Raw genomic sequence first — 27,920 nt, 5'->3', positions numbered from 1 at the left:
AAGCATCCACAAACTGATGAATCTCTGCACACAAAAAGGGCATTTTTCTTTCGTTTCTTTCAGAAGCTACTAGAGAGCAAACCTACTGGGGACAGAGGCCTACGTTCTTTGTTGATCATCACTATAGTTCACTAACAAGATGTATTCACCTCCCTTCTGTATTTCAAGAAATACCAGAAATATTATGTGGAGAAAATAACAGAGAATGAAAAAGCCATGCAAATACAAACGGGCATGTCACGAACAAGAGCAACATGGTACCTGTAACTTCTGTACCTCTAATAAGCACTGCAAATCCAACCCTTTAAATTATTGTGCAAATTGTAACTATCATCTTTTGTTATACACTACAGCCTTACAGAATATAAAATTATGACTATGGTACTGAAATGCTAATAAGCTTTCTGCACTGCTGGATGGTTTAGTTGCAGATCGACTAATGCTGGCAGCAGATGAATAATTGCTTTCTATGTACTAAACATAACCGAGCTGCACAGAACTTCAGCATTTGTCAGCTTTATCCGTTCAAACGAGGAAAACGCTGACAGCACTTATTGCTGTGATTCTTTTATTTATCAGGCAGGAAAATTCTACTTCCTCTGAGTAGGTCTTTATCCTGTGGGAAAAAAGTTGAAACGTTTTTAAATTAATTTGGGGTACAGGCTGCAATGTTCAGGCAAAAAAAAAAAAAAGCCTTTTTAAAAAAATTTCTGCATTCAGCCTTAGGTTTTCTCTTGTTTTGGAGCTCTGTTGTTATTTTTAACGATTTAGCTATACATTCCCTCAGAATTTCTACGTCTTAGCACCCTCCTTCATGCAGCAGGGCTCCCCTCCGGGCAGTTCCCCATCCCTGCCCTCCATGGCAGCGCCCGCAGCTTTGCGCAGACGGAGGCTGCACAGGATCCCCAACACGGCCTGCCTGGCCGCAGCCACGGCTATGCCCCCGCGTTGGCTCCGCAGAAACCAGGACACTGACATTATGCACATTAAAAGAAAATAAACAAACCAGAAAACAAGTCTGCTGCCCACTGAAGACTGGGGGCAAATTCCGAAGTAATCTATGGGTAAATCACGGGACAGAGTGTGTTCATGCGTTTTCCCATGTCCTGACTTGCACTGCTCTGTCCTCAGGTCCGTCACAGCCGTCCCGACCGCCCCAGGGAGCAGCAGCCTGGGGCTGGCTCTGGCCATGGGCTCAGCCCAACCTGCAATCTTTAGATTCCATATCCCGCGGTCTACGCTGCAAGCCTCAATGGGGCTATTTAAAAAAAGTAAAACAGATCCTAATGTCTAATGTTGCTTTATCTTTCTTTATTCTGTTATTAATCCAAGGCTTAGAAGATGTAATTGCAGTGTTCACAAGACAGATTTTCATTAACCATATGGAAGAAAAACATTCAGGGACGACATTTCTTACATATTGATTCAGCAATGCCTTTGGAAGTAAAGGTTATGCTTATTAAATTCTTTTCAAAAAGGTAAGAGTAAAAATTAAAATTCATCCAGATTAGCATTTAACAAAAAGCCTTTAGTATGAAATTTCTTCAGAATGTGTCACTTACAAAGGAACGCCAAATATCACTGCAGCTTTAGGAGATGTCACTTCTTTTTAAGTGGCATTTTCCCCCTAAAAAGGCATTTCTTGTATTGATAGAGAGGATGTTATGCCTACACTGCTATTTCCAAGACATGGAGTTGCCTAGCAATCTTGGAATTTAAAAGGAGGAACAAAGCAATAAGAAAACAAAATTGTGAAATTACAAGCTGGCGCAGCATTGAATTGGTTTGCAATACTTGTGAAGGTGCCCCTAAACGAGAAGGGACACGGGCCGTGCTGGGAGCGTGACAAAACGCGCTGACCGTTGCCCGTTCTCTCCCTGCAGACGGACACGGGGCTTCCTCCCCCTTAGGCACCCACCACCCCTCGGCCCCTGCTTCCCCAAAGCAGAGCTCTGCCTCGTGCAGCCCCGGTAACACAGGACCGAATGGGCCAACCCGGAACCGTTCTTTTCTCTGGAGAGCTCTGTGGTTAATGGGCAACCAGGCCCCGATCTCCCCTTCGAAAAGCTGGCGGGGCCTATTGGCTCGCGACCCCCTCTGCATCAGTGAGGCCCATTTTCTCCTCGCACCTTTTCATTTGTATTACGCCTCTCCCCCCAGGATGTGCATCTCCTTCTCGGCCCTGCTGTGTTTTAGCTCCTGCTCACAGCCATTGCATTCAGACCCGTCTCTGCAGGGACACGAGCCCTACCTGTGGTCTCATCCATGCTTTCCTCGGACACGTGCTCGTTCTGGTGGACCCATTCACCATTGCACTTGAAGAAAATCTGCATAGCTGGCATGGCTTTGCAACGTAACACAATGGGGTTGCTTTTTATAATGTAGGCATCATCTGGTTCCTCCATAAAATGAGGCAGTGTTCCAGGAGCAGATGGGATAGACTCGGGAAGAGCTTCACTGTTATCATTTCCTGAAAAGGAAGGAAAGGAAAACATACATTTTTCATGTTGTTCCACCCCTATGCATCATCTCATGTACTTGACTAAATGCCATTTGAGATTTTATTATGAGCTAACACCACCTGAAGAAAACAAGTTGTGTGGATTTGGTTTTGCAGGGCACTGGAGAGAAGCACATGCACACACACAGACACACGCACTAATTTAAATGTAAACGCTACTGGGAAAATGGAAGCATCCACAAATGCACCGTTACTCTACCCTATTCCACAGATGGGGAACTGAGGCACAGAGAGATTAAACGAGGCACGTAAGGTCAGAGAGAAAGTCTGCGGGCGAAGCAGAAATTAAATCTTATTCCCGTGAGGGACAGTCCAGTGCCTTAACCACCACACCGGGTTTAATTTCCTTTGGACAGTTGCTGTAGATTTAGCAGAGATGGGAGCATTAACCACAGAGAAATACACAGGATGAGCAGCATTACTGTAGCACTCCAGCAGTGCAATAGGCAAACTGTGATTTCATACCCACTTCCAGGAAATTTTCTATGTGCCTTTACACTGATTTCATTTACTGCAGCCCCGTTAAGGTGATATCAAAGTGGAAAAGTCTCATTTCCTCAATTCCCGCACTCCACCATGAATCCAGAGGAACGGAAATACAAGCCCCTCATTACAACTCTTTCCACGGAGTCAAATCCCCCTCCTAAAGTCGCTGTTCAGGGCCTGACGCAGGGGCTGGCGCCGAGTGAGCTCCCGCACACAGGACGGGCCGCGCTGGGACAGTCCTCGAGCCTCTGAAACCCCCATCGCAGAAAACTCACTAGCCATTTCCACTCCCTGCTTTTCTGTAATGGAGATGTTACTCTTCTCCATATGGCTACCTCATTAGACAGGGACTGCAATCACACCCATTTAATGTGTTGCAGTAACTGCAGCTTTTACATCTTAAATATTTAGTGTGATTTATGATACACAACTCTTTCTCTACTGGTCCTTTTATCATACTTAAACAGAAGAATCAAACAGCAGTTATTTCAGATGCATTAACATTCAGATACAAAAAATGCCTTTTGCAACTTGGTGTCTCATTCTAACTCTACAATAGCTGATGACCAAAGCAAAACCTCTTCTAAAGTGTACTTAATGCATTTGTTTTTTAATTTGATGTGTCATTTTGTTGTGCATCATCGTCTTCAAGCCTTGTTTTCAAATCAGGTGAAGCCTACTGGAACTTTGGAGGGGTTTTGATTTCAAATTATTATGGCTTTTTGTTTGTAACTGTCAGTTTTCAAGATTCAGGCCATTCCGAGATAGAGAAAAAAGGCTGTTTTAATGCAGCAGTGAATGACAGAAGACCAAACAATCAAACACAATTCTTGTATTTTTCATTCCTGGAAAATTACGTCAAGAAGGGCTTTGCGTTTTATGTTCTGCACTCTAGTACGGTAGGGAATTTACATCTTTTTATGATAATAATAGAAACAAAAAAGTAATGGGAGGGAAAAAACCAGGAGCAAACCCTGGACTCTTTCGTGGAGTAAATACACTGCTGCTGGTTGCGAGCTCGCGCTGTCGGCTCTCGACAGCAGCAGATACTCGTGGCTTCAGCAGTTCATCTCTTCATCAGGCTCCTGGCAGGCTCCTGCATTCCAAGCTGAAGGCAATGACCAGACTTGACCTTCTCTGTGCCCACTTCCCACCACCTTCTTCATGTATCTAATCCTAGTAATTCCTACTGATGTTTGAACCACCTACAGGCCATTATTTGATAAAAACTGATGTCAACCCTCTTCTTGATGCAAATTCATTTTTTACTGGGAAGTCATATGATGAAAAAAATCATGTTACAGAATACACAAATTCCTTCTCTGCTGCTCTGAAGAAAACGCTTAATGAACCAAAACCAGAAATGATTTAGGCAGTTATTATATACTTGAGATGCACACCAACTAATGAAGTATTTTGGACTGTATTTGTATCAATTACTGTGACTCCAGAGCAGAGAGAACCTGGGAACTGCTAAACAGATAAACTTGCTTTTGAATAACAAATATCTTTTGAAGTAGGAAACATCAAAGAAATGCATATTTGCAATGGTTCTGTTTCCAAGTAGTCTAAATGCATTTTGCAAAGTTGTGAGACATAAACAAGTCACCCTAAATCAAAGAGGACTCGAGGCTGGTGAAATTACATTATACCCAAACTGCGCTACTCCATCTCCAAAATGGACTGAACCTCCTAGCAAGAAGCCCTGCTCAGGCGCTAGGTACCCATCGAACAGGCACGCGAGGAACAAACTCTCCTGCTACCAGTGTCTGTACACCCAGGAGCGAGGAAGCGTTACCAGTTTCAGGGCAGTCTACACAGAAAAGAGTACTTGAACTGACTGATTATGCAACCAAAGAGTGCATCTTCTACTGAATATCATCTAACCTGCGAGGAGGGAGAATTTCTCCTGCTTTTAAGTGGTACATCCGAGGTAGTCCCCATCTGTGTTTTGAAGATGCTCTATTAAAACAGACACCTCACAGGATGCCACCTCGCGGGGAAGCCAAAATAAACCCTGAGTCTCCTCTGGCTGTGCCAATAAACTGTTACACTAACAGGAGCTGAGACGAACTCGTGTTTGCACAAGTGGAAAGGCAGAAGTTTCAGTAATTAACTCAGGCACTTGACCAAGGGTAGGTGGTCTTTGAACAAGAGGGAGCCTGGTGGGAAATCAAGGATTGCTTTAAAAAACGCTCTCCAACCCAAATCACTTCCCTATTTCACATCTTTGCAGCCGATGTCTTCTGAACTTTCAGCACATGTTGCAAGTCATAAGTGCAGCGTAAACATCTCAGCAAGGCACCATTTGATATCAGTGTATTAGTTTCATCAGACCCTCTTGCTTCCTATGGATATAAAGCACAAACTTTCAGCAGCTGCATCATAATCCTTCTCATCAAATATTTGGGCGACAGGTGGAAAATTGTTCTGCCAGCTGAGGAAGACAAAATCCATTCCTCCTGGCAATTTTCTGCAATGAAAACTCCAAAAAGTGAATGTGCAATAAGTTGTGGAAATAAATCTAAAATATTATCACAGAAAAGCAGCATGCTCCAAATCTTTAGCTGTAAAATCCCTCTTATCTGAATTTAAAAAAGGTTTCTGTTTCTGAATGTGTATAGGACCAGATATTAAATATTAGGCTAGATGTCTCTACTGGAAACTATTAGCTACCGACCTGTAGGGTTTTCCTTTTCATGTTTTCTTTACCTTGAATGCACCATGATCACAGCATTTAAAGCATCTTCCATGCTTTATCAAGCATCTATTAAGCAAGTCTGACGGCAAGTCTGGACAGTAAGTATTATTAAGTTCATTTTACAGAAGGCTAAATAGTGAGTGTGAAGCTGAACAGCGTGACCAAAAGCAAGTTGTGGGACCAGGAACGTGATGGGATGGGTGGCCATTCCCTGCACTTGGGAAACCACGCTCCGTGGCGCACACGGTTCTTAGTTATTCAGGAGAGTTGGATGACACAGAACCCAGCTTATGAGCATGACAGGAGAGTGAAATTCAGGATATAATCATGAAAATGAGCTGTCTTAATAGGATTAAAAATCAAGTCAACTGTGAAGTATAATATAGCTTTTTTTAAAATGCCTGTTTATCCAATTTCAAAACCCCTTCCTACGTAACCTCCTTTCCTCCCACTAGGTTTGAACATGCCCAATGCAGAGAGGAGCACGGCAGGGAAACGGGCTCCTCCCCAGGAGCCACCCGCAGGCTCCCGAGCTGCAGAGGGACACAGCCACCTGCCACGACCGTGAGCCCCGGCGGGAAGCGGCTTCCTCAGCTCCCTGCTCCCTGGCTGAGCCACGGGACCTCTCCGTGCGCACCCCAGTGAGCTTGCTGGACCCGCCTGCTCTTCTCCCTGACGAGCAGCTCGCGCGCGCAGCCCTGGCCACGCTCCAGGAGGGTCAGCAAGACTTCCCTACCCCATTCCCATCTGAGCTTTGCATTTCAATACGTGCTTTCATTTTTCACCAAGCAGCAATAACACCATCCAAATGTCTTCACACACAGAGTGCATCTGAGAAAGGCACGGGATGTCCAGATCTCAACAAAACTGATGGGACAGAAGGCATTAAGAATATAAGTATTACTGCCTGTATGAGCAACATATCTTCCATTAAAATGAGTTTTTAAGGCTAATGTGGGTGAGTGTTTTCTCAATTTTCCTTTATTGCAGCTTTCGTTCCATTAATACATTATGAGATTTAGTTAGGAGCTGCATGGTTTCCTGATCACTTTCCATGCACATGACAGAAACCATAAGTTAGTTTACATATATATATATATATAGTATACAAATACATCTATTATATCAAAATCCATCCATGTTTAAACTCACGTGGCCAAGTATTTCTGCACTGCTTTCCAGATGCTGAGCGGACAGCAGCTGCACCCTACCCCATCACTGCCCCATCCTGGCACGGATGCAGAAGGAAAGCGGGAATATACATCTTTCAAGAAGGAAAGGATTCACTAGCGTTTTATACAGACAAATCTGCAAAGAAAAAAAAAAAGGCTTCCAAGAAGGCAATGCGTGAAGAGTATGAAACTAAGAGAAAAAAAAAATAATCTCCAAAAATGCAGTAAGAAAGTATGTGCTAACGTTGGACTTGTACCTTCAGCCAGCATCGCGCAGGGCTGCACGCTCCGCTATCGACCCATGGTTGTATTTCCACTCACGCCCTGGACAGGCCCCAGCGCACGGCCACACCGGTCACTCCGTGCGGCCGCTCAAGGCTGTGCTACATCTGCTCTGGACTAGCCACCTCCTTCAAGATACCACAAAAGATTCCATTACTCATCTGAAAGTAAAGGAGCAAAACATTGCAGAACAGAAAGACCTCAAGATAAATAAAATCCTGAGGGAGAGGGACATTTTTTTTTTCAAATTTGATTCACGTGTTTAACTTGACAGGCAGGCGTATTTGTATGAAAGCAGATTGGCAAGCACACCCTGTTAAGGATGCAAAATAATGCTAACTTGTTTCCAATTTGATATAGTCCTCTGGAAAAAAAAAAAGAGAATCAACTTAGAATATCAGATGCATTTTTATTCTTGTTGCTATTTTCTGGCTCACACTAGGCAGAGAAAAAATGACAACCAATTAGAAACGGAGATGTTTGACTCAGGGAGGTTCCCCTTTGGTTCAGCACATGAACGAGACTCCATCTAACGAGAACTGAGAGAGGGCAGCAGTAGCGTTGATGCTGTTCACAGCTAAAAACATCAATTTAAAAATACACATTTTGAATATTACAGAAAGAATAAGGCATCCCACATAACCAGACAAACAAACAAAAGATTAACTTAGTGATGCTACAGAGAGTGCTGCATGTGGGATAGGTAACCGCTTGGACTTCCTTCAGGGATAACAAATAATTCGCCTGCTTTAATAGAATGATGCTAGAATTAAGCTCACATGCTTATTAAAGGAAAAACATTGATGATGTAGGCAGCTGGTTTTGAAATATCACCAGGTTAGTTTATTAGGACCCAGTAAATCTAGAAAAGAAATGAAGGTCTCTTTATATGTTCGAATTCCAATTTAATCAGATTTACAGTATCAGTTTAAATCTACTGCCCTCCTTTGCCTGGCCCTAAGAAGACTGCAATCCTTTTGGAAATCGGGAGAACGGGATTCTTCAGGCGCCGGCAGCACTTGCAAGGGCCTCCAGCTCCTGCTGCTCTCGCTCCGCTGGCAGGACTGTAATTACCACCTGCAGCAGCTGCACTGTGATCTATCAAAGAGATTAACTTACACGGGAAAAACCAACCTGCAGTAAACTAAGAACTCCCATTTGTCCGCAAATGATGAGTATAAACTAGGACTTCTCCCAAGTACAGTTACTGCCTATCATAGCTGCTTATCAAACCTTGGGCTAAAATGCAGTACCTGATGCTGTACGTATTTCAAGCAACAGGGCAATAATAAATACGACGAACACACTGCCAATTCATGACTGCACATGGGGTAGAATGCTTATTCCCAGCTACAGCAGCATTTTATTTACTGAACGAGCCACGGAGTTTTCTACAAACTCATTGCACAAATCAATGGTCGTTATTAAGGCTACGGGCTTTGATGTGGCCAACTGCTGATTCTGCTGCTGGAGGAAACTCTTGTTGCAGAGCTACGCGCAGCCAACATGGCCTAGAGACAAGTTGGTATTTTGTTTGCAAGCAAGCAATAAGGCTGCTGTACAACTGCTGACAAGGTAGTGCAAAAGGAGGGGGCAAAGATAATCCACACATGCTCCAAGCAGCTCTTCTCTTAAAACTGCTGCAGCATCAAAGCTGTTCTGCAAATAAATGTCAGTTTAATTTCTGTTTTAAATGACGGGTGGGGGGGATAAGTTTTTTTTCCACCACAGAATAATGCAGACAATTCTCAAGGACAGATGCTGCAGAACAGCATGGGCCGAGCGCTTCACGCTTCACGCTACGCTCCCAACTTGGGCGTTCACTCCCTGCAGCCCCTGCCCATCCGGACTCTGCGAGTCCTTCCAGGCAGGGAGGAATCAATGAGCTGACCACACGGAACGCCGAGGGCCGTGACTGCAGTAAGAGCAAACACCATCTCCAAGGGCTTTGGTTTCACCAGGCAACAAGTGGTCCAAACCCCACACGGACTTTGGGGTCTAAGGGAGCTGTGATAACTAGGGCAAGATGACAAGGTCTCGAGGGGTGTGTGCAGAGAGCTGCCATCATCGACCTTACTGTGCTCAGAAATAGATCTTATGCCTAAACGCACTAATTATAATATTATCTAAAATACCTCTCTCATTTGGAAAGTTGGTGTTTTTCATTTATTTTCCTCTAACCTTGCTGTGACTCAAACATAAGTATCTGTCACTGTCAAAAATAAATTACAGCGTGGAAAAGAAAGTGTGCATGGCATTTAAGTCATGAATATCTGAACAGTCGGTGACACAACGCTAAATACAACGGGAACTTTGCCTCCCACCCATGCCCGTTTGAACCACAACGCGTTCCCGTTTGAATGCACAAGCAGTGTGGCACAGAGCCCGAATCACAGCGCTTGCCTGGACCTTTTTTCAAGGTTTTGTAGGGGGAAGGAGGTTTCACCTGACCTGCGGTGAAGCAGATGTAGTGACATGTCCACCCGGTCCAATACGGAACAAGGAAGAGGAACAGGCAGCGGCCACACTTCTCTCCTAGCCAGTGCCAACGGCTCTCGCGCGCTCCTCCTTAGCTAGCACGGCCTCTTTTGCTCAGCTTTATCCAAAATCAGACTATTTACACCCCATGCTCCCATCTTTTGCTAAATTCTTATCCCTCAGGTCCTGCCTATAAAAGGCTGTTGCACTTAATTCATCCCAAGAACCTGAGAGCCTTTGGAAATCACACAACAGCCCAGAACACACGAGTGAGGTATCGCACAGCCATATCATCAAGAATCAAGAAATGACAAATGTTTCTCCTACAGCCAAATGCAACATCTGGAAAAACTGATTGAGAAGAACTCCCTAAATTAAACCATTTGCTATCAAAACCTTTCCTTTTCACCTAATAAAAATTTAATTTAGATTCATTCCTAGTAAGTTCACAGAAGGCCAAATTATGCCAAAAAGCTAACCGAAATAGCCACAGAAAGGGGGCTCTGGAAGCCCCTGCTATAAGGGCACCGCAGCAGCGTCACCCCGGGCTCCAGGCTGCACCCGGAGTCACCTGCACGAAGAGCACGACGCAAACCCTGAGCCAGCAGCTGAGATGGAGACCTCAAAGGAGAAGCCAGAAACAAGCAGATACTCACGTGTTCCTGAACTCCCTCTCCAATTAAAGAAAGAAATTCACTGAGGCAGACCTAACAGGGGAGGAAAGATTAAGCAACACACGGAAAAATAAATAAGTGGAAAAATACTCTAGAAAGAGCATAGGGCGCATTTATCATCAGTGTTTTAAATTAGCACATCAAGTTATCTGCATCCAGTTGTCGTCAGGACGCATGCAGCATGTGAAAAATACCCAAGATACCCACAGAAACAGATTACACTGCCATACCCACATCCCATTCAACAACCCATTCCAACATCTGGCAGCTTCTTCTTGGTGTCCCAAAGCAAACCTAATTACTCTGTGCTCTTTGCTCTCGTTATTTCCTATTGACTACTCCAACTTAATCCAGAGTTAAAAGCCTGGATCCGTTGCACATCTTCTGGCTCTTAAGCATTGTGGAACCTCTTCTCTCACGACAGCCTCTATTTTACCTACTTGCTAACAAGAGGTGACTGCTTAAGAGTTTGAAAAACGGAGGCTTTAAATGCAAGGAGAATACCCACGTTTGCTCACTTTTAATATGGGTATTTTTAAAGGATAGTCTTAAATCAAGCCATTATCATTATTCTGCTGCAAATATCCCATTGTTGGTTTGATTCATGCAAAACATCTGCAATTTCACAGCCTATAGTAGGCAGGTGTACAGGGGACACACAAAATCAACACACAGAAAAGACATCACAGACGGAAAAGCAGAAAAAGGAAGAAAGCATTTGTGGATATACAATGTGCTAGCATTGCCCTCTCCTTTAGAATTAATTGCAATCCTAACCTCTGTGCTACTAGGATTGAAATAGTAAAATATTCTAGCACACAGCAATATCATATATATAAGCCTGGGAGGCATTTAAATTCATTTATTTTACTGCAGTTTTATAAGCTGCTTCCTGCACTAAAACGTAAGATAATTGAGTAAACAAAATACATCTTTTACAATTCTTCTTTCTTCATTTCTCTGTCTTACACTCAAACATCTTTTACTACAACCTCAAGCAAAGGAATCCCACTCGAATTGGGAAGGTAACATTTATTTCCCTTTTGTTCAAGGTACCGAACAGTGGCGGTGCACAAAAGCCAACTCTTGCATGCAAAGAGCTGCCCCTGCTGCTCAACAGGATATATGGGAAAGGTTTCCTCCTATAGGTCCTAGGAGAAACTGGAATCATTTCTTGGCTTGCACATGCTAAATCTACAGCAGAATCTAATGCAAACTTTTACAGAAATTACCCATTATCAGCAGAAGAATACAATGGAAGAGATTACAGGTCACAGCTTTTCTGGATAGCTAGTTCAGTATCTCCTCCCCAGATCACATTTCTGTAATATCTTGGCACAGAACAGTTTCTCATTCAGCTGCCTACCAATTTCTTAAGTAATTATTATTTTTTCTCTCAAATTGGCCTCTCTGGTGAATCAAGATGCAGAGACTGGAACACCCAGGTGTAATTCTGCCTGAGCTGCAACTCCCTCACGCCGAGTTTCTCTAACTTTTGCCAGCTGGCAACTACTGTCCTGATTATCTACTAAAACTGTCTGTTTATTCAACTACTGGGGAGGGGGGATGAAAAGGAGAAGAAACGAAGCAAAAAGAAAACAACATCAGTCTGAAAATACCAGCTCCCACGAGCCTCCAGCACCAACCCCCCTACGGCTGACAGTTTTGTGCAGCTCAAAGATTATTAATAATTAAAACCTGACACTTTCCATCTGAATCACATTCTGCTTTGTCAAAAATCTTTTCTATACCCTTCTCCTAGCTGTCATTCAAGAAGTAGGGCATTTTGGCTGTGACAGGTTTTGTCATGTTATGTCACGAGTTATAACGTTGGCTCTGCAGCAAGTTGTTTGTTCTTCACATTCACTGATAAAAACATACATAATCTTTTTCCTAATCTGGAAGAGGGAGGGGACATGGCCAGCCTGGGAACTCAGCAGTTCAATCACACATCCAATACCCACTCCCATAACAAAAAGCAGCATTAAAATTACAGCACACTTCAGTTTTTTTTCCCAGCACGTCAGAAAATTCTGGAGTATGACATTAAAATCCATCTCCTTCGAATGCCACAAACTCGATATTTAAGTTCGATTCCTCCCTGTTAAGAGACCTGAGCGGGCGCAGCAGCCGCCTCCCCTCACTTGGCACTCGGATGGATGCGGTAACGCCTGGACTGAGGCTCTTCCCGTTCGCACCCGGCACGGCCGGGGTTTTGACTCCCCTCACCCTCCAAGCCGCTCAGGGGAAGTTAAAGCGACGTCCTGGAAAGTGGCACAAGGAAAATCCCAACATTTCATTCCTCCATCATGTAAAAAAGCAGCACGTTACTACCCTACGTGCACAATGTTCCTCTTTTTATTCGAGAACTGCCTGCAAAGCAAGACACGGTGAACTTCTTGCAAGAGAAACACCAGCACAACCTTAAAGTGACTCTGGGTTAGTTTATCCATCATAATGAAAATACCAAGTGTCTAGAATTCCTTTTTTCTGATACTGTGTGAATAGCTAAAAATAAGTTCAAACTGATAGCAGCAAAACAGCATTAAGTTTTCAGTTCCGCACAGAACAGCACCCACACCCCATTAAAAATTCCATGAGATTTAAGCACATGCTTGATTTACAACTTATGTTTCACTCATTTGCCAAGTCTGGTTAGTCTGAAGAATTACATTCTATCAAGGTCTGATGCATCAGACCTGCCCAAAGCTGATAACAATTTATGACAGAACGTTCAGCTCTTAAATAGGATTTTATTTAGATACATGAATCAATATCGTACCTCAATAATCCTCCCCTTATAAAAACCCACGAAGCCAACAGACTATGTGCAACTTGTCCATGCTGTGATACCTGCCCTTCCTGCTCCCCAGCTGGACCGCGCTGGTCGGGGGCACAGGGAACTGCACACGCACGCCGTCAGCCCGGGGACCGCGGCGGCGAAGGCCGCATTATCACCAGGAACTGAGCGGGAAGTGCAAGGGAATCCTTCACAACCCCAGCACAACGTTACAGCCTTTCTGCAAGAGTCACAAAGTTAAACACTTTATGCAGAGGCAAAAGTACCTTCTGCGTATGCTCGACAAACCAGATGACAACATGCACTGTCCACAAGCGAACCATGACTTTTAGCCTATTTCAATCAAGGAAGAAAGAACTAAGGGTCTAGCAGGCTGGGGGTCCTTTCCTGCACTGCGCACGTCGTGCCCCGGACACATCCCAGAGCGGCTCTGCGCTGCCCCGAGCCCGGCAGCGATGCTCAGACAGCCTTTGTGAGAGGAAATTACGCAGGAACGGCTCTCAAGTGCTCTATGAGCAATAGTCTAATACTCTTTTCATATTTGCAAGGGGATAAAATCACTTATTACTTCAGCACTGAGTCATCTTTTCCCTTCTCTCCAAAGAAAAGCAGTATTATTAATCCAGTATGTTTATCACCAGCTCCGTGATTGAAAGCCCTTTTGTTCCAAGACTTGAAGATTTATTTGTCAAGTCTGACAGCTCTGATGTAGCCTTGCAGTTAAAATCAGTATCTGGAACGGAATTTATAAAATCATGAGCTCTAGGAACTAGCCAGAACGCGGTAAAATGGTAAAATTATGGGCCACATTCCTCTCTGGTGTGAAGTGGCACAGCCACATTTAAGTCAAGATCTGAATTCATTAATCTGTTATGCACAGACCTGCTTATAGATGTATGTATTTCTACAATAGCTTTAACTCTGGACATGGCATAAAATCTCCAATCTGTCCCAATCTGCATGGTGAGCCCCACGCAAGCCCAAGTGCAGCACAGCAGAGAGGCAGCTGCCAGGATTCTGCACATCCAGCTGGACTTGGATATTCTCCAGCCACACCAAAAGCTGTTTTGTCAACACAGGAGAAATAAATCAGGGAAGATGCATTTCACCTTTAGGAAAGCCAAGCAATCAGTTCATCCATCATCCTCCATCAGTGAGGACTTTACTAAACAGAAGCAGAAGAGGAGTCAATAAAATATGCTTAAACACCATGCAGGCCTTTACTTGCTGTTGTTGGGCTTTTAATTTGGTGAGCGAGTGTCCTCCGCGGGGCAGCCCGCAGCCCCCGGGTGCTGCCGAGGGCCTCCACAGCCAGCCCCAGCTCCCTGCTGCTTCAGTTGGGCCATTAGGAGGTGCGTGTGGGGGGAAGAAAACTCTGCACTTAAATATATAAACCTTTTATGGTTTTATTTAAGCTGTTCACTACACAAACAAGAAATGTGTGTCTTACAGGCAAGATGACAGAGTGTAATAATATCTAAGAAATCTGGTAACATGTATCGTTAATTAAATTAAATTTAGCCCCAAAAGGAATGTTCTGTGGGGTTTTTTAAGCCTAATTAAGAATATGTATCAGGAAAAAAAAATCACCATGTATGAACAGAGCAGTATGGGCAAACAAAGGGGATCTGTGTTGCTATAGTTTTAATATTAACAAGAGGATTTTTCACTCTGGCTGTCTTTTCATTGACCTGTTCTGTAACTCCCAGACGCATGCTATTTGAGGAATATTTCTTGCTATTTAAATGACCTTTCTTGTTTTTACTCATGTTTGCCCCCAACTCCTCTCTGGCATAATGGTGAAATATTAATCAAAATGCCTGCTGTGTGTGCAAAGGCAGCAGAGCGCCAGAACGCACCAAACACACGCGGAAAAAGGGAGGCCAAAGCAGCTGAGATCCCCTGCAGCCCCCAGGGCCAAAGCAGGGCACGGAAGCAGTGCAGCAGCCTGGGCCAAGGAGGACGCAATGCCCTGGTTTACTTTGTTTTTTTGCTTTTTACTTTGCCCTGAAGGAAGTCCATTAACTACACCACTTCTTCACTTGGGAATATTACCAAGGTAGCAAAGAAGCAAGGCTGCAAAGTGAGGGCATAGTAGGAGATAAAGCCATTGCCCTCTCACGATAAAAAGCATCACAGCTGCAACGTGTTTCCAGTAGGGAAGTGGGTGGGATGTGCAAAGCTGCGTTCTCTTTGTCCCAGGAATTCGGTGAGCGCGCAGGCCGGGGGGAATTCCTGGTGGGGCTATTCCCAGCGCTGGCGGAGCGCGGCAGCCTTTGCACAACAGCCAGGGACGGGCAGCACAGGACACCCAAGGGACAGCCCGAGGGCTGCGCAGGAACCGAACGGGCTCGCCAGGGGATTCGCAGCACCCACCGTAGCCTGAGGCTTCTTCCCACGCTCCTTGGATCACACTGCAGCTGCTCTGGCCCTGCCGAGCCATGAGATGAAGACTTCTTTCTGGAATGGCATATCCAAAACGCAGTGTGCTTGAGAACACAACTACATGTTTTTTTCATATTGCTGTCAAATTTCATACATAAATTAGCTGACGTTTCAAGAGCTTCAAGAATAAATTCCTTTTATTCCCCCACAAGTCTTCCTATTACACTTAGAAATGCGCTACACAAAACGCATGCATTGTCAAGGACCATTGGGAAAAGCAGGAAGTATCAGTAGGAAGGCAGCAAAATGAGAAAAAATATATATTTAGCAATCTCTAATGAGATCCTTCCAGACTCTACCCTAAACTCTCAAGAGCAAGGCAGAAAAACACCAAATAATTCAAAAAAAAAAATCTCAAATGTAAATGTTATCAAAACTCCATCTTTCAAGAACTGTATGGACAATGAAACAAGAATTGAAAAGGAGAAGGGAAAGGCTACGCCAAGCGAAGAGGAGATCAAATGCACCTCCCTCCACCGTGCAAGAGGGTACCCCAGGCCGCAGGGGCCCTCGGGCTGGGGATACAACCTCGCCCAGGACCGAGATCCTGCCGGGCGCCGGCCGGTTCAGAGCAAACGCAGCAGAGCAGCTGCAGCTACCCAGTACCCCGGCCCTTCCAGAGGGCTTCACTGCTTCCCTTGTGCAACACCATCCAGATTCCCAGGAAAACACACACCGGGTTCAGGCCGCTGGCTCAGCAGCTGCAGCCGGAGGAAGGCTTCGCTCCGCACACACCACAGGAATCCTTTACCTCCCTCGGCACCTCCTCTCCTGCTGCTGCCTTGGAATGTCCCTCCCCTCCTGCTGTTCCACAGGACCCTCCTCGGGGCCTTCCGCTTGTCCTGCCCTCACCCAACTCCCTGCTGCTCCTCCTCCCTGTCCTCCGAGAACACTCACACTCCAAACACTCCCAGCATTTATAAAAAGCAATGTAGATTTTTATTATCTCTCTCCCTGTGGTGATTTAAACAGAAAAACTAAACATTGCTGCTCTCAGGAGAAGTTAGATGGCACAGCCCAGTTTGTTTCCGAAAAGTCCCCTTTTATGGCAACTATATTACTGCTGTGAAATCTCAGCTCCTGGGGGTAACACAGCAGGCAAGAAACCCCCCTCCTGCGGCCAGGATAGCACTTGGGAGCACGTAGGGAGCAGGGGACACGGGAAGTGCGAGAGTGAAAAAACAGGCAAGAATTGCTGCTTTTACTCATTACTGGAAGACTGAGACACACGAAGGCTTTTTTTCCACTATCGTAAAGATTTGGCACCCAGTGATGCACCTGGAACGAAACAATCCCATCCCCGGGAACAGGTACAGCCTGTGACAGCAGCCGCTCCCTTGCGGCAGCGGGATCTAAGGCAAATCCCGAGCGCGCAGAGGGTGCTGGTCCGATCGGGGAGGCTGCTTTGGAACAGGATTTTTGGAAGGATTTTTTGGAACAGCTGCGAGGCCTCTCCTGCCCTCACCTAACTACTACTCCCAGACTGAGACCTGCCAGCCCCTCCATCCAGGCTGCTGAACAGCCATGAGCAGTGCCGGGACTACAAATTGCCATCTTAAACCAAGGAAAATCGCTGTGTTTTGGGAAAGCCAAATGCCTCCCTGAACGGCCCCCACTAATGAACGGCAGTGCAATCTGCTGTAACCTACACATAATGCCCAAGTCTGCTCTTCTACTTTGTGCGTTTTCAAACTGCACTAAAATTCTGCTTGCACTTGTCAATATGTAAAAACTCACCAGCAGCCGCACACGTGCCATGGGGAAAGTATTCCTAATTTATGTAAAGTATTACAGAAAATGATCTATATGACAGCTTGGTATAAAATGCTAAGCACAAGTCATTACTCACTGAAAATAATTTGAAAGAGTATTGTGTCAGGGGAGACATTAGATTACTGAGAATAAAAAGCAGGAATAGGTATTCAGATATTTATTTCTATTTGCATAATCAAGTGAAGGAGATGGTGGATGTTCTCTTGGGCCCAACTAGCATACAATGAACTGAACAACTGCTTGCAATCTTCCTATTATTTCTCATGTTCTCAACAGAACACACTTTTGTCCTGCTCTTGCAGAGAGACATGGATTTTAACCCGGAAAAAAAAGTACTCCTAGTTTCTGTTGTTGCCTGTAACTAGGAAAAGAGGCTGGCTGCTGACCAGGGATAGGCAAGCAATGCCAAGCTGCTTTGCCATCCAAAAGTTCCGTGATTACACCTGATTAATGACCCATTATGGGAAGAATCTGCTCTCCGTTTCTGATTTTGCAATCTGCTGATGTTTTCCATACATCCAGTATCAATAGGCAGGAAGGAAAACTTTCAAACTCTAAATAACTACGTTTGAAAACATTTGAGAAGCTCTGGATTTGTTCTGCATCAATTAATAGCCCTACGCTACACTACCAGGGCTAAATTCATCCTTCTAGTGCTTACGCTCCCTTCCAGCTTGGCACACTCAGCGACTGACTGTGATATTTAAGCAGTCTCCTGCCCTGGTTTATTTTGTAATTAAAACAAAACCAAGTGATCCACTAGTTCTTAGGAACCTGAATAAAGGTGACATTACTTAAGGTCCAGGCAGCTGAAGGCTGTGGCTTCCAAACCTTCTGTCCTGGCACAGCCTCCTCCTCTGATGCATTCAGACAGAACCACCTATAGAATTTCAAGCTATGCTGTCTGCTACCTCCCTTGTAACATGAGGGGCACTTAGCTGCTAGCCAAGGAACAGAAGTATTTCATATCCAGTAGCTTCTTCACACGTTGGATTTTCTGAAAGGGTTATTCTCATTTGCCTGTTATGTTTTCTTGGCAGACAAGAGAGAAAGATTATAATAAAAACGCTCTGCTTTCTTCTTAAATGTGAAGTTGAACAATAACAAATCAACACCAAAATTTATGTAAAATTACACCTTCTCATATTCCAATGACTGATTGATTTCAACCACACATGAAATTTCCTAGACAACTGTACTGAGCATCATATATTTCCAAAGAATATGACAGAACAGTTAGTTAAATGCTGTATGAAAGATTCATTGTAAATTAAAAATTAAAAAGTATTCAACAGCTCCAAGTAGAGTTCAAGCCCATCTGTTACTATAAACTACTTTTTTTTCTTTAACTTAATGTAGCCATATGCTGCGGGATAGCAGCCGACGTGCAGACATTCATCTCCAATCTCTGTTTAGGATGGGAACACCCGTAGTTAACACACAACATTTAGCACTGAGGAAACACACTTTGCATCTTGTCAAGGGCCCCACGGCAGGAGCTTCAGCATCGCTTCATCAGAGGTGCAGCACCCTGCAGAGAGCACACGGGGAGGGAAATGCAACCTCTGGACCACCTGAAACCTGGCCATCCAAATCAGTCACCCGCCTCAAATTCCACATTCTTTCTAGTTACTCCAAACAAGTCCCCACCTGCATGCTCACGACTTCGTACTCAAAATACTAAACCAAGATTTAATACTTCTCGCCAGTGAAAACGCGTGCAGGCACCGGAGTAAAGAGGGAACAGTTCAAACACACTCTGCCTCCTGCACAAGGGCAGGCCGTACAGAAAACCCTTCCTTCGAGGAAATGATCTTTAGAGCAACTGCTTGACTGCCCATCAGAGAAAAGGAGGAGGATTATTTGATGGAATATGTTCATATGTTTGTATACAAACACGTTAAGGATGAAATTAAATAAACAGAACTCAAATTCTACTCATGCTCACCAGAAGTCTCCACAAAGAGCCAAAGACACTATCTAAATATAAGCTACTGGGTTCAGGAAGGCAGGCAAACAGGAGTAAAGATGAGCAGGAGACATAAATCTCCACTTCTAACTGTGACAACATTTGTATTAGACACTTATATCCAATTTGCTTTAGACAGAGATAAATCTAACGCGTACTTTATATTCTTTACATTTTTGTGAATACTCAGAAGAACACTGAAATAAAGCTTCCCAGGCAGAGCCAACTATATATAAAAGCACCCTGCTTTGCTAGACCGACCAAGGTTCAAAACACATTTACTGTACTTTTCACACCAAAAGACAGCTGAAGATACGATCAAATTAATGTAGCTACTTTCCCCCAGAAGAGAGCAATTTTCTTAAAAAGGAAGATTTCAGGGCAGAAGCATAAGCTCTTCTGACAGTGAGATCCATGAGGAAGACTTCCTCCAGGGAGGAGCGGGGGAGACGTCATCCCAGACATTTATAACTGCTCTATTTACAATAATAGCAAATGTTCTGTAAGAAAAATGTTGCATTGAGAGCACAGAAATTAAGGTAAACTATAGACAGGAACTAAAACTTCTCTGTGCACATGGACACGCACTGGTCTACGCACTGAGAGAGGGGCATGTAAAGAGACGGGAAGTCTTGCCAGTTCCATGGAATTCATACAGTTCATACGATTACTGAGACAGGAATACTGGACGCGCATCTCAAAAACCTCCGTGTTCAAACCCTACAAACTGCACTGAAACTGCAGCGGGAGCTCTGGGAAGGAACTGTAGGAAGACAACAGAGACAGCAGAGGAAAATGTTTTTTCCACATCACTTCTTAGCACAGAAGAGATTAGTACTACCTTAACAGTGACATGTTTAGAAATAAAGTCTAAAACACATTGAAAGCAAAAAATAATACCTTCACGAAATACACTTTCTCACCCTCTAACACAATTTAAAAATAAAATTTGTGTCTGTTAAAAATGTATTTCTGCAAAAAATAGCAGAAAAAAACTTTATAACTTTAAAGAGAAAATATTCAAATGGTTTGGAGCTAATACAATTGCAGCAGCACTAGCTGAATGTTCAATGCTAAAGAGTCAATGTTGTAAACCCCTTTATGAGACTTTAATAGTTGGAAATGAAATTGTAAATACGGAAGTTTAGATTGCTTTGATTTAGAAAATTGTTGCCATTAAGCAGTTTACAAAAAGCCTAGTGTTTCAGCATCATTATCCCCAATATGTCAAAGCAAGCAGCTTCACAATATTTAAAACACTCCCAACTTCTTCATAAATATAATTGGTATTTCCAGACTGCTGTTCACTCTCTCATTTGCACTCCTCCAAGTCACACAACACGGTTACCTGAACACACATGTACTTCATGAATTCCATTGTCAGGCCTTCCTACTGAGGTAAAGAACCACATGGTTAACTAATATTACCTAATATTCAGTTCGATTTTGCTAACAGAAAAAAAGGGGGAAAAAAATGAGGAGCTACGAGAAAAACAGAAATGGCTTTTTTTTTTTTTCTTTGTAAGACATCAAGAAGAAATGCAGCAGTTCTTTATGTCTGAGGGAAGGAACGCATCTCTGCACAGCTGTGCCCATCTCGGCATTCTGCGGAATGGCAGCCATTCAAGGCCTAGGAATCTGCAGAGAAATTCAATTACTCCCATGTCCCAAGGCGGCCTCAATTTACAGTTAAACTGCTCCGAAGCAGCGCCCTGTCTCCGTGCAGAGCGCTGCAAACCCTCCTGTCCCTCTCTGGCCACTTTCCTCACCTCACCACGCTGCCCCATGGGCTACGCGGGAGCTGCTGCAGCTCCGGAGGGCAGCACCTTGGGGGCAGCCCCCAAACACTTCTTTTTTCCTACCCCCAAACGCTTCTTTAACCTCTATCATCTTTCTCTCATTTTTCCTATGTGGGAGACACAGGGCTTGCCAAAGACCTTGCCCTGCTCTCAGAAGGGTGCAGGTTTATTTCATAATCTGAAACAAATTATTCCTTGCACTGTTCCTCAGCGTGCCCTCTCCAAAGCAGGTCCAACTCCCCCAGCAAAACCCCGCTGCGCAAGAACAGGATAGTCCAGGGGGGACAGCACACGTGCAAGTCAGGATCGCGTCACCAGGCACTGCAATATAAAAACTTTTAAATCAGACCATATTTAAAGGTATCATTTCCAGCAAGAAAATACATCAGAACACTCCCAGGATGGTCTCTGCCCTTCAAATGATAACGATTTATTACTAGAGCTCTCCCCAGGCTGTGGAATGCACAAAAACGCCCTATGTAGACCCACACGAGGCTGGAAACACAAGCCACCAAGGAGATACATGTTTAACAGCAAATTCTTCTACAACAGATGCTGCAATTTCTCCTACTTGATCCTTTAATATTACAGATGTTTTGTGCTTCAAAGACCTTAAGTCAAGGACTTCATTTCTAGCTTATAACAAACCTTCATTGCCAGAGCAGTACATCACAGTGCTGTTCAAAGACCAAAATCTTATTACTTCAGGAGTTCCTTTTGTTTTTTTAAATCACTGAAGGTTAATAGAGCTCTAAAAACTAAACTTGGATTAATATTGATCAACTTGTGAAATATCATCAATGAAGCCACTGTTATGCGCAATATACTCTTAAAATATTTAAACTACAAACTTTTATATGAAAGGAACAATAGCAACAGGAATCTTATTGCATTTAATTTACATAAACCAAATGTCTTCTCAGAACAGAGAATGGAGACAGCTACATAGGTAACGTGTCAAGAACAGATACTGCCACGTCAGGCTTCGCTCTTCTAACGGTGCCCAGGTTCAATTTCATCGTCTGATCTTGAACCGAGTAAATGGTTCATACTACACACGAAATAAAAGGCAAGTACGAGGGCTCAATTTCTAAATGTTCAGCCTTTCATTTAATCTTCTTTAAGGACAATAAATGTTTCTATATTCAGAGTTGTGCTTATCCTCCTCTTTCCATCTCGCAATACTTTGAATAGCAAGAACAAGAAAGAAATAAAAAAAACGTTTCAAGGAAACATGGGCAGCAAAAGAACTTAACAGGCACTTTCAAGGGATGGAAAACACCAAGCTACACTCTGCTTCCCTCAGGGTAAATGCTTTACTGTGTGACAGTGTGCTGCACTTCTACAAGAATTTTTAAAGTCACTTATCACTTTATCCACATTTTGTATAATACAGTGAAAGAAAGCACTTGAAAGCAGAAGCATCAGCACATTAAGAAGGCCTGTCATGGTTCATACGAGGTTCAATTTCACAGGCTTTTATATTAGAGCTCCAAGCATTATCACTATATGGTAATCAAAAAGCGACAATGCTCCTCTCCCGCGCACACTTCAGATCTTCCAAACACAGGTTAGAAATTGAGAGGTATCACTGATTTACATCTGCCTCTTCCACAAGTTTGCAGAGCACAGAGAACTTGCAAAATGAGCTCAGAGGAGATCTCCTTGGGGCTTAATTGGGTTTAATTACCATATATCCACCGGAAGTTGCAATCACTTTTTCCTGTTGCTCCCCGACTCCTGATCAGTGAGGACTGCTTCGTTCCTCCTGGAAAAAGAACCAGCTTTGGCTGTGTGGGATTTTAAACTTAAACTATTATTCATTGCATCTAGAGCTAAAAATACCCTCAGAACTCTTACTCAGGAAAGCACAGCGGTTACAAAAAAGATTTGTGTAAGTATGACCTGCACATGGAGCTTAAATACCTTTCCAAATAGAACAGACATAATGTAGAAAAAGTAAGGAGAAATAGCCTATTTTTTTTCTATTACAGAAGTAATTGCTAGTGCAGAATTTTTAACCTCCCACCCTACCAATCGCCTGAACAGGATGAGTGGGCAGAGTGCCCTATTTGCAGGCACATTCCATACATCAGGCCATCAACACAGCAGATTTTACAGTAAATCTCTACATAAATCAAGGTGCTAGGAAAGGATCAGAACTAAATACACAGCCTATCCTCAGCTACCACTATACAAAGCAGACACAAATACATCACATAAAAAGAGACTGTCATAAATTGCCAAATTTCCAACTTTGAGCATTGTGCTGCCACAGCTCTCCTGTGACACCTTCTAAGAAATTAAGTTTACACAGAGAAGAATAAAAAGCCATGCTACACACACTCACACGAATAACTTGCAAAAACACAGTCATCACCATCTTGTACAAGGTGAACACAAATTTTACGTGAACACTGATTTAGAAAGCCCTTCATCAAGAAGTATTTTGCACCCAACTTAATGAAATACTGCTTTTAAAGTCAGAGTTATTGTCATATTGTCACGCTGAGTAGTGGCATGCATCAGAACGGGGGAGGAAAAAAATACCTCTTTGAGATGAACGGAGTCGCAGAAGAGGGAAGCCCCTTGCCCACGCTCACTGCTCAAATCGACCAAGGCAGATCTAGAAACAGGCCTTGGTTTGACAGCAACGACGGTGGACTTGGCCTCAGCACAGAGATGTGAAACGTGCAACAGCTGAGGAGAGCTGATGCTTTCTGATCAAGCAAAGAACGTATTACAGGGAGATGTAAACGACGGCATAGCCAGCAGCGGTAGTTTTTGACATTTCAAAGGGAGAGTGAGTGCTACAGGCAGGCAAAGCATAATTACATATTTGACAATTACGTCATCGCAGTTCTGCATCTCGGGTACTTTTGCAAGCCTTTGAGAAGCGTCTGCAGAGCAGAGGTCATGGTTTCAGCAAGCAGGGGACGGACAGACAGACACAACAGCCTGCTAGGTGTGTTTGGTGTGCTCCCATTGCTCACAAAGGCTGCCTGGAGGCAGTTCTGCAGACCAAGAGGACGAGATGGCCAAGTCCCCTTGGAGCTGCTCTGCCCCAGCGGCGCCGCCGCGGCAGCGACCCGGGCTGCAGCGATCCCGGCGGGAGCGCCGAGGGCTCGGAGCGGCACAGCGCGGCGAGTCCAGACCCACGAGCAGCGCCACGGTTAACCGGCTGGCCTGGCAAGGAAGGGAAACCCAACGCCCTCGAGTCTTACAAGCCCACTCAAGCACGTGCTGGATACTGCAAACACAGAGTCTCCCAGCAGCTGAGATGGAAAATTCTTATTTTATGGACTTCAAAAACACTCTGCGAACAACCAGGGTCATCAGGAACATGATTTGAAATATTAGAAATAAAAATTCCTGGCGTTATTTCTCCATCCCATCAATGTTTTTTTCCTCTGACAATTAATCAGTACTAGCTGTTCATTTAAATTCATCTAGGAAATATGTCTACTATAAATATGCACCAAACTGTCATCGTTGGATACCTCATCTCAGCAACTTTTCTGGGTTTTGGAAGACTATGTGGAAGTTCTTTACTATTTTGCTGTTCTCTCCCCTAGCAAGACAGGGATTTCCTTGCTCTTTTTAACAGATACTATTGGGAGACCTTGGGGGAATTCCTTTGCCTTTCTGGAGATTGGAGCAAGGGAAGAGCTTCCCCGAGCCCCTGGTTTCAATGAACTGAATGTATTTCCAAGGCTTCCAGAGTAGCCCACTGCAAATGATTCTAATTACTTTCTTTCGTTCATGACTGATTGCATTACCCCAGCAGGCTGCTAGGCCCAGCACTGCAAGACTAATTGGTTTTCACCACAAATATAATAGAAAAGCTTGTAACATCTTCAGTCATAACTTCAGTAGGATCAGAAAAGGTAAATAGACCTGAGAAGTCACATGTTGCAGATGTAAATTAGGAGAAGCTATTTTTACACTTTAATTTTAATGCAATTTAATATATTAAACTAAAAATGGTTCCTTTGAGATGTACCGCAACATTCCAGCTTCAACAGCTCCACAAGTGGGAATGATAATGCACAGAAGGTGAGCTCCATGCCTCTATTTTATTATTTTAAAAGTCACTCTCATTTTGCATTCCTTGACACAGATTAAGTTATTACAAAATTAATGAAAACTGTCTGTATAACATGGGATTTTTTTCTCTGGACCCACAGATGTAATTAAGCACCTGCAGAAACGAAGGGAAAACTAAAGAGAGGGTCTCTGTTACTGACAACTACTGCCCTACATTTTGAACGCAGAGGAAGTAACGTGCTGGCAGACAGGCAGATCACAAGCAAGGGCTTCCCCAGGGACCATGTTTACAACAGATAAAGGAGTAATTGGGAACGCAGCAACTTTTGGTTTTAGATCAGCAGGAAACGGGACAGCATCAAAGCGACTCTGGCGAGGCCGCGCTCCTCGGGAGCGGGCAGACGGCATCCCCGGGGCAGCGCGAGACGGGCGAACCCAACCCCGGCACGCTCACACAGCACCGTGCTGCTACCAACTGCAACACCACTGCTCGTGTAAAAGCAGCAACAACAGAACACGCCTTGCGTAGCTTTTCTGGGTGTTAGAAATTGCCAGGTTTCTACCTATCATAGAATCATAGAATGCTTAGGGTTGGAAGGGACCTCTAGAGATCATCTAGTCCAACCCCCCTGCAAACGCAGGGACACCTAAAGCACCTCAGGAAAAAAACCAAGAATCGCAACAACGCAGCCAAAAGGCATCACTTTGAGCCCTGTTCATGGCTTGGACAACAAGCAGTTATTCAATAAACACAACGATTCAAGAATAATTTTAGCGAGTTGCAGGGTTCCATTTTCTCCATCCCACAAACACCAAAATCCGGCCCCAGAAGTTGATGCTGGAAAAGCAAGTTCAGAGCTTGACATGGGGAAATCCAAGACTCCTCCTGCGCACCCACAGAAATCAGACTGTGTGGAAAATGTTCACTGGAAGTTGAACCCAAGTTTCCAGATTGCACATTCACGTCTTAATCAAAGCACTCATTCCTCTACTTCCTGATCTTTAATACCTCTATCTTTCCACCCTAGCCCACCCCCCTTCACCTTCTGGCCTATACCGCTCCCGTATCTAATATTTTAGCCATATTCCCCGGATCTGCAGTTCCACAGCTTACAGCCAACAAGATGGGTTTAACCTTTACAGCCTTTCATGTGGCTGCTCTCTAGACAGGGAGCCTTTGCACAGGAACTTTGACATCATTTAAAACTGCTCCCATTTCTCCGACACTGGTCAAGTCCATTTGTGATGCTAATACCATTAAACAGTTGTCGAGACAGATTTAAGAGCAGACAGTTCCCTTAAGTTCCACAAAGTATTCTTCAGTCCTCTAAGAAAAGCTAAGGAATCCGTAAGACAAATATATTCTTTTGAAGTTCCTTTTTAAAATGCAGACCTTGAATCATGACATTCATATTTCTGATAAGCAATAATTTAGCAGTTCGCAGCATTAGTGAGAATTTCTCCAACTTTGCTGGCATGGTTCTGTCTGGCCATGAGAAATTAAAAAAAAACCCTGTCTGATATGGATATTCACAGGTGAAAGACACCTCTCTTCTGCTTGCCTTCAAGCGCAGAATGATATTCAGCAAATACTATTTATATTATACAGTATTGGGCAAAATTATTATCTTGGATATGTGTAAAACTGGAATATATAACTACTTGCATTGCCAAGAATAGTACCCTCTCTCAGCAGAATATAAAACATTTAAATCACTGTTGCTGACCCTCCTGATGCATGTTCTGGGCTGGTTTATGTCTTGATTATATATGACTGAGTATATGAATTTCTTCTCCTATTTCTTTGTCAGCTGGATTTCTTCTGCAGCTAATTGGAAGTCAGGGAACTTTGCCTATGGGAAAGGCAACAGCTACTCCAGCCTGTCTCCACTAGCATTTGTGTTTTAGGAGTGTAACAAGGTCATTTGTAGAGGATGTAAATAAACCAGGAAAGGGAGGAAGAGGAGGGGTGACCACGCTGAGCTGCAGGAGGCGGCACCGTCCAGCCCCGCACGGTTCCTCGGCCGGCACTGCCGCTGCTCCTGCGGGGAGGAGCGCGATGCAGGCAGCATCCACAGGCTGAGAAACTCGTTTCTTGTTTAGCACTCTGGTGTTTGCACCAGCCGCAGAGACCTACGGGTGCGCGTGGTTCTTCCCCTGCTCCCCGGCGTGGGGCAGGTGAGCAGCGCTCCCCGCCGCTCCCTCCACAGTAAGGGAGGGCCTGCTGCTTTCACTTGATGCTTGATTCCCATTTTGCCGTCAACAGCTTCCCTGGGAACGGACGCCCAAGCCTTTTCTCTGAACGCCACGTGGAACACGCTGCCACAAACGCTTCCTAAGTCTCCTTCCATAAATACAAAAAAAGAGCTAGAATACAAGTCAATACCTACTGAAATAACTGAAATAACCAGACCCCCTGCTCCCTTTCATTTCTAGTCTGCTGAAAACGAAGGCTGAAGTCAAGTAGTTTACAGGCATCTCTTGTGGAAATGATGGTGCTAGAGAGAAGTCAAGCAAGAAAAGGCTACGTGACATGCATTCTTACTGCTTTTAATTCTCAAGTTTCTAACGTATTCCTGTGTGGATGATGATGCATTTGCTTGTAAATGTAATATTTTGCTGATTATATCCTAGGAAAATCTAAGATTGACCTAACAAGTGCTTGGACTTGAAATAAGTTGCATGTTCCTTCTGAGGAGGGAAGAGTAAAAATTTTAGAATAAATTTTTAAGTAAATTAGGTTTTTATTTTCTCATCCTTCTCCCTGCACATA

The 27,920-nt window shown here is 44.0% G+C and overlaps 1 protein-coding gene across 1 annotated transcript in view; it reads right to left on the bottom strand.

Moving 5' to 3' along the window:
* UNC5D (unc-5 netrin receptor D) overlaps window positions 1–27,920 on the bottom strand; it is a 77,296-nt gene that overhangs the window by 40,473 nt on the left and 8,903 nt on the right. Inside the window, exon 2 of the mRNA XM_088521424.1 lies at window positions 2,252–2,470. Coding sequence (XP_088377550.1) covers window positions 2,252–2,470 — 219 coding nt within the window. The remainder of the gene's footprint in view (window positions 1–2,251; window positions 2,471–27,920) is intronic.

Source organism: Tinamus guttatus, unplaced genomic scaffold (assembly GCF_059628265.1).
Source record: "Tinamus guttatus ecotype Peru unplaced genomic scaffold, ASM5962826v1 Tinamus_guttatus_pri_ptg000123l, whole genome shotgun sequence".
Classification (NCBI taxonomy): domain Eukaryota; kingdom Metazoa; phylum Chordata; class Aves; order Tinamiformes; family Tinamidae; genus Tinamus; species Tinamus guttatus.
This window is presented reverse-complemented; position numbering and strand designations above follow the sequence as displayed.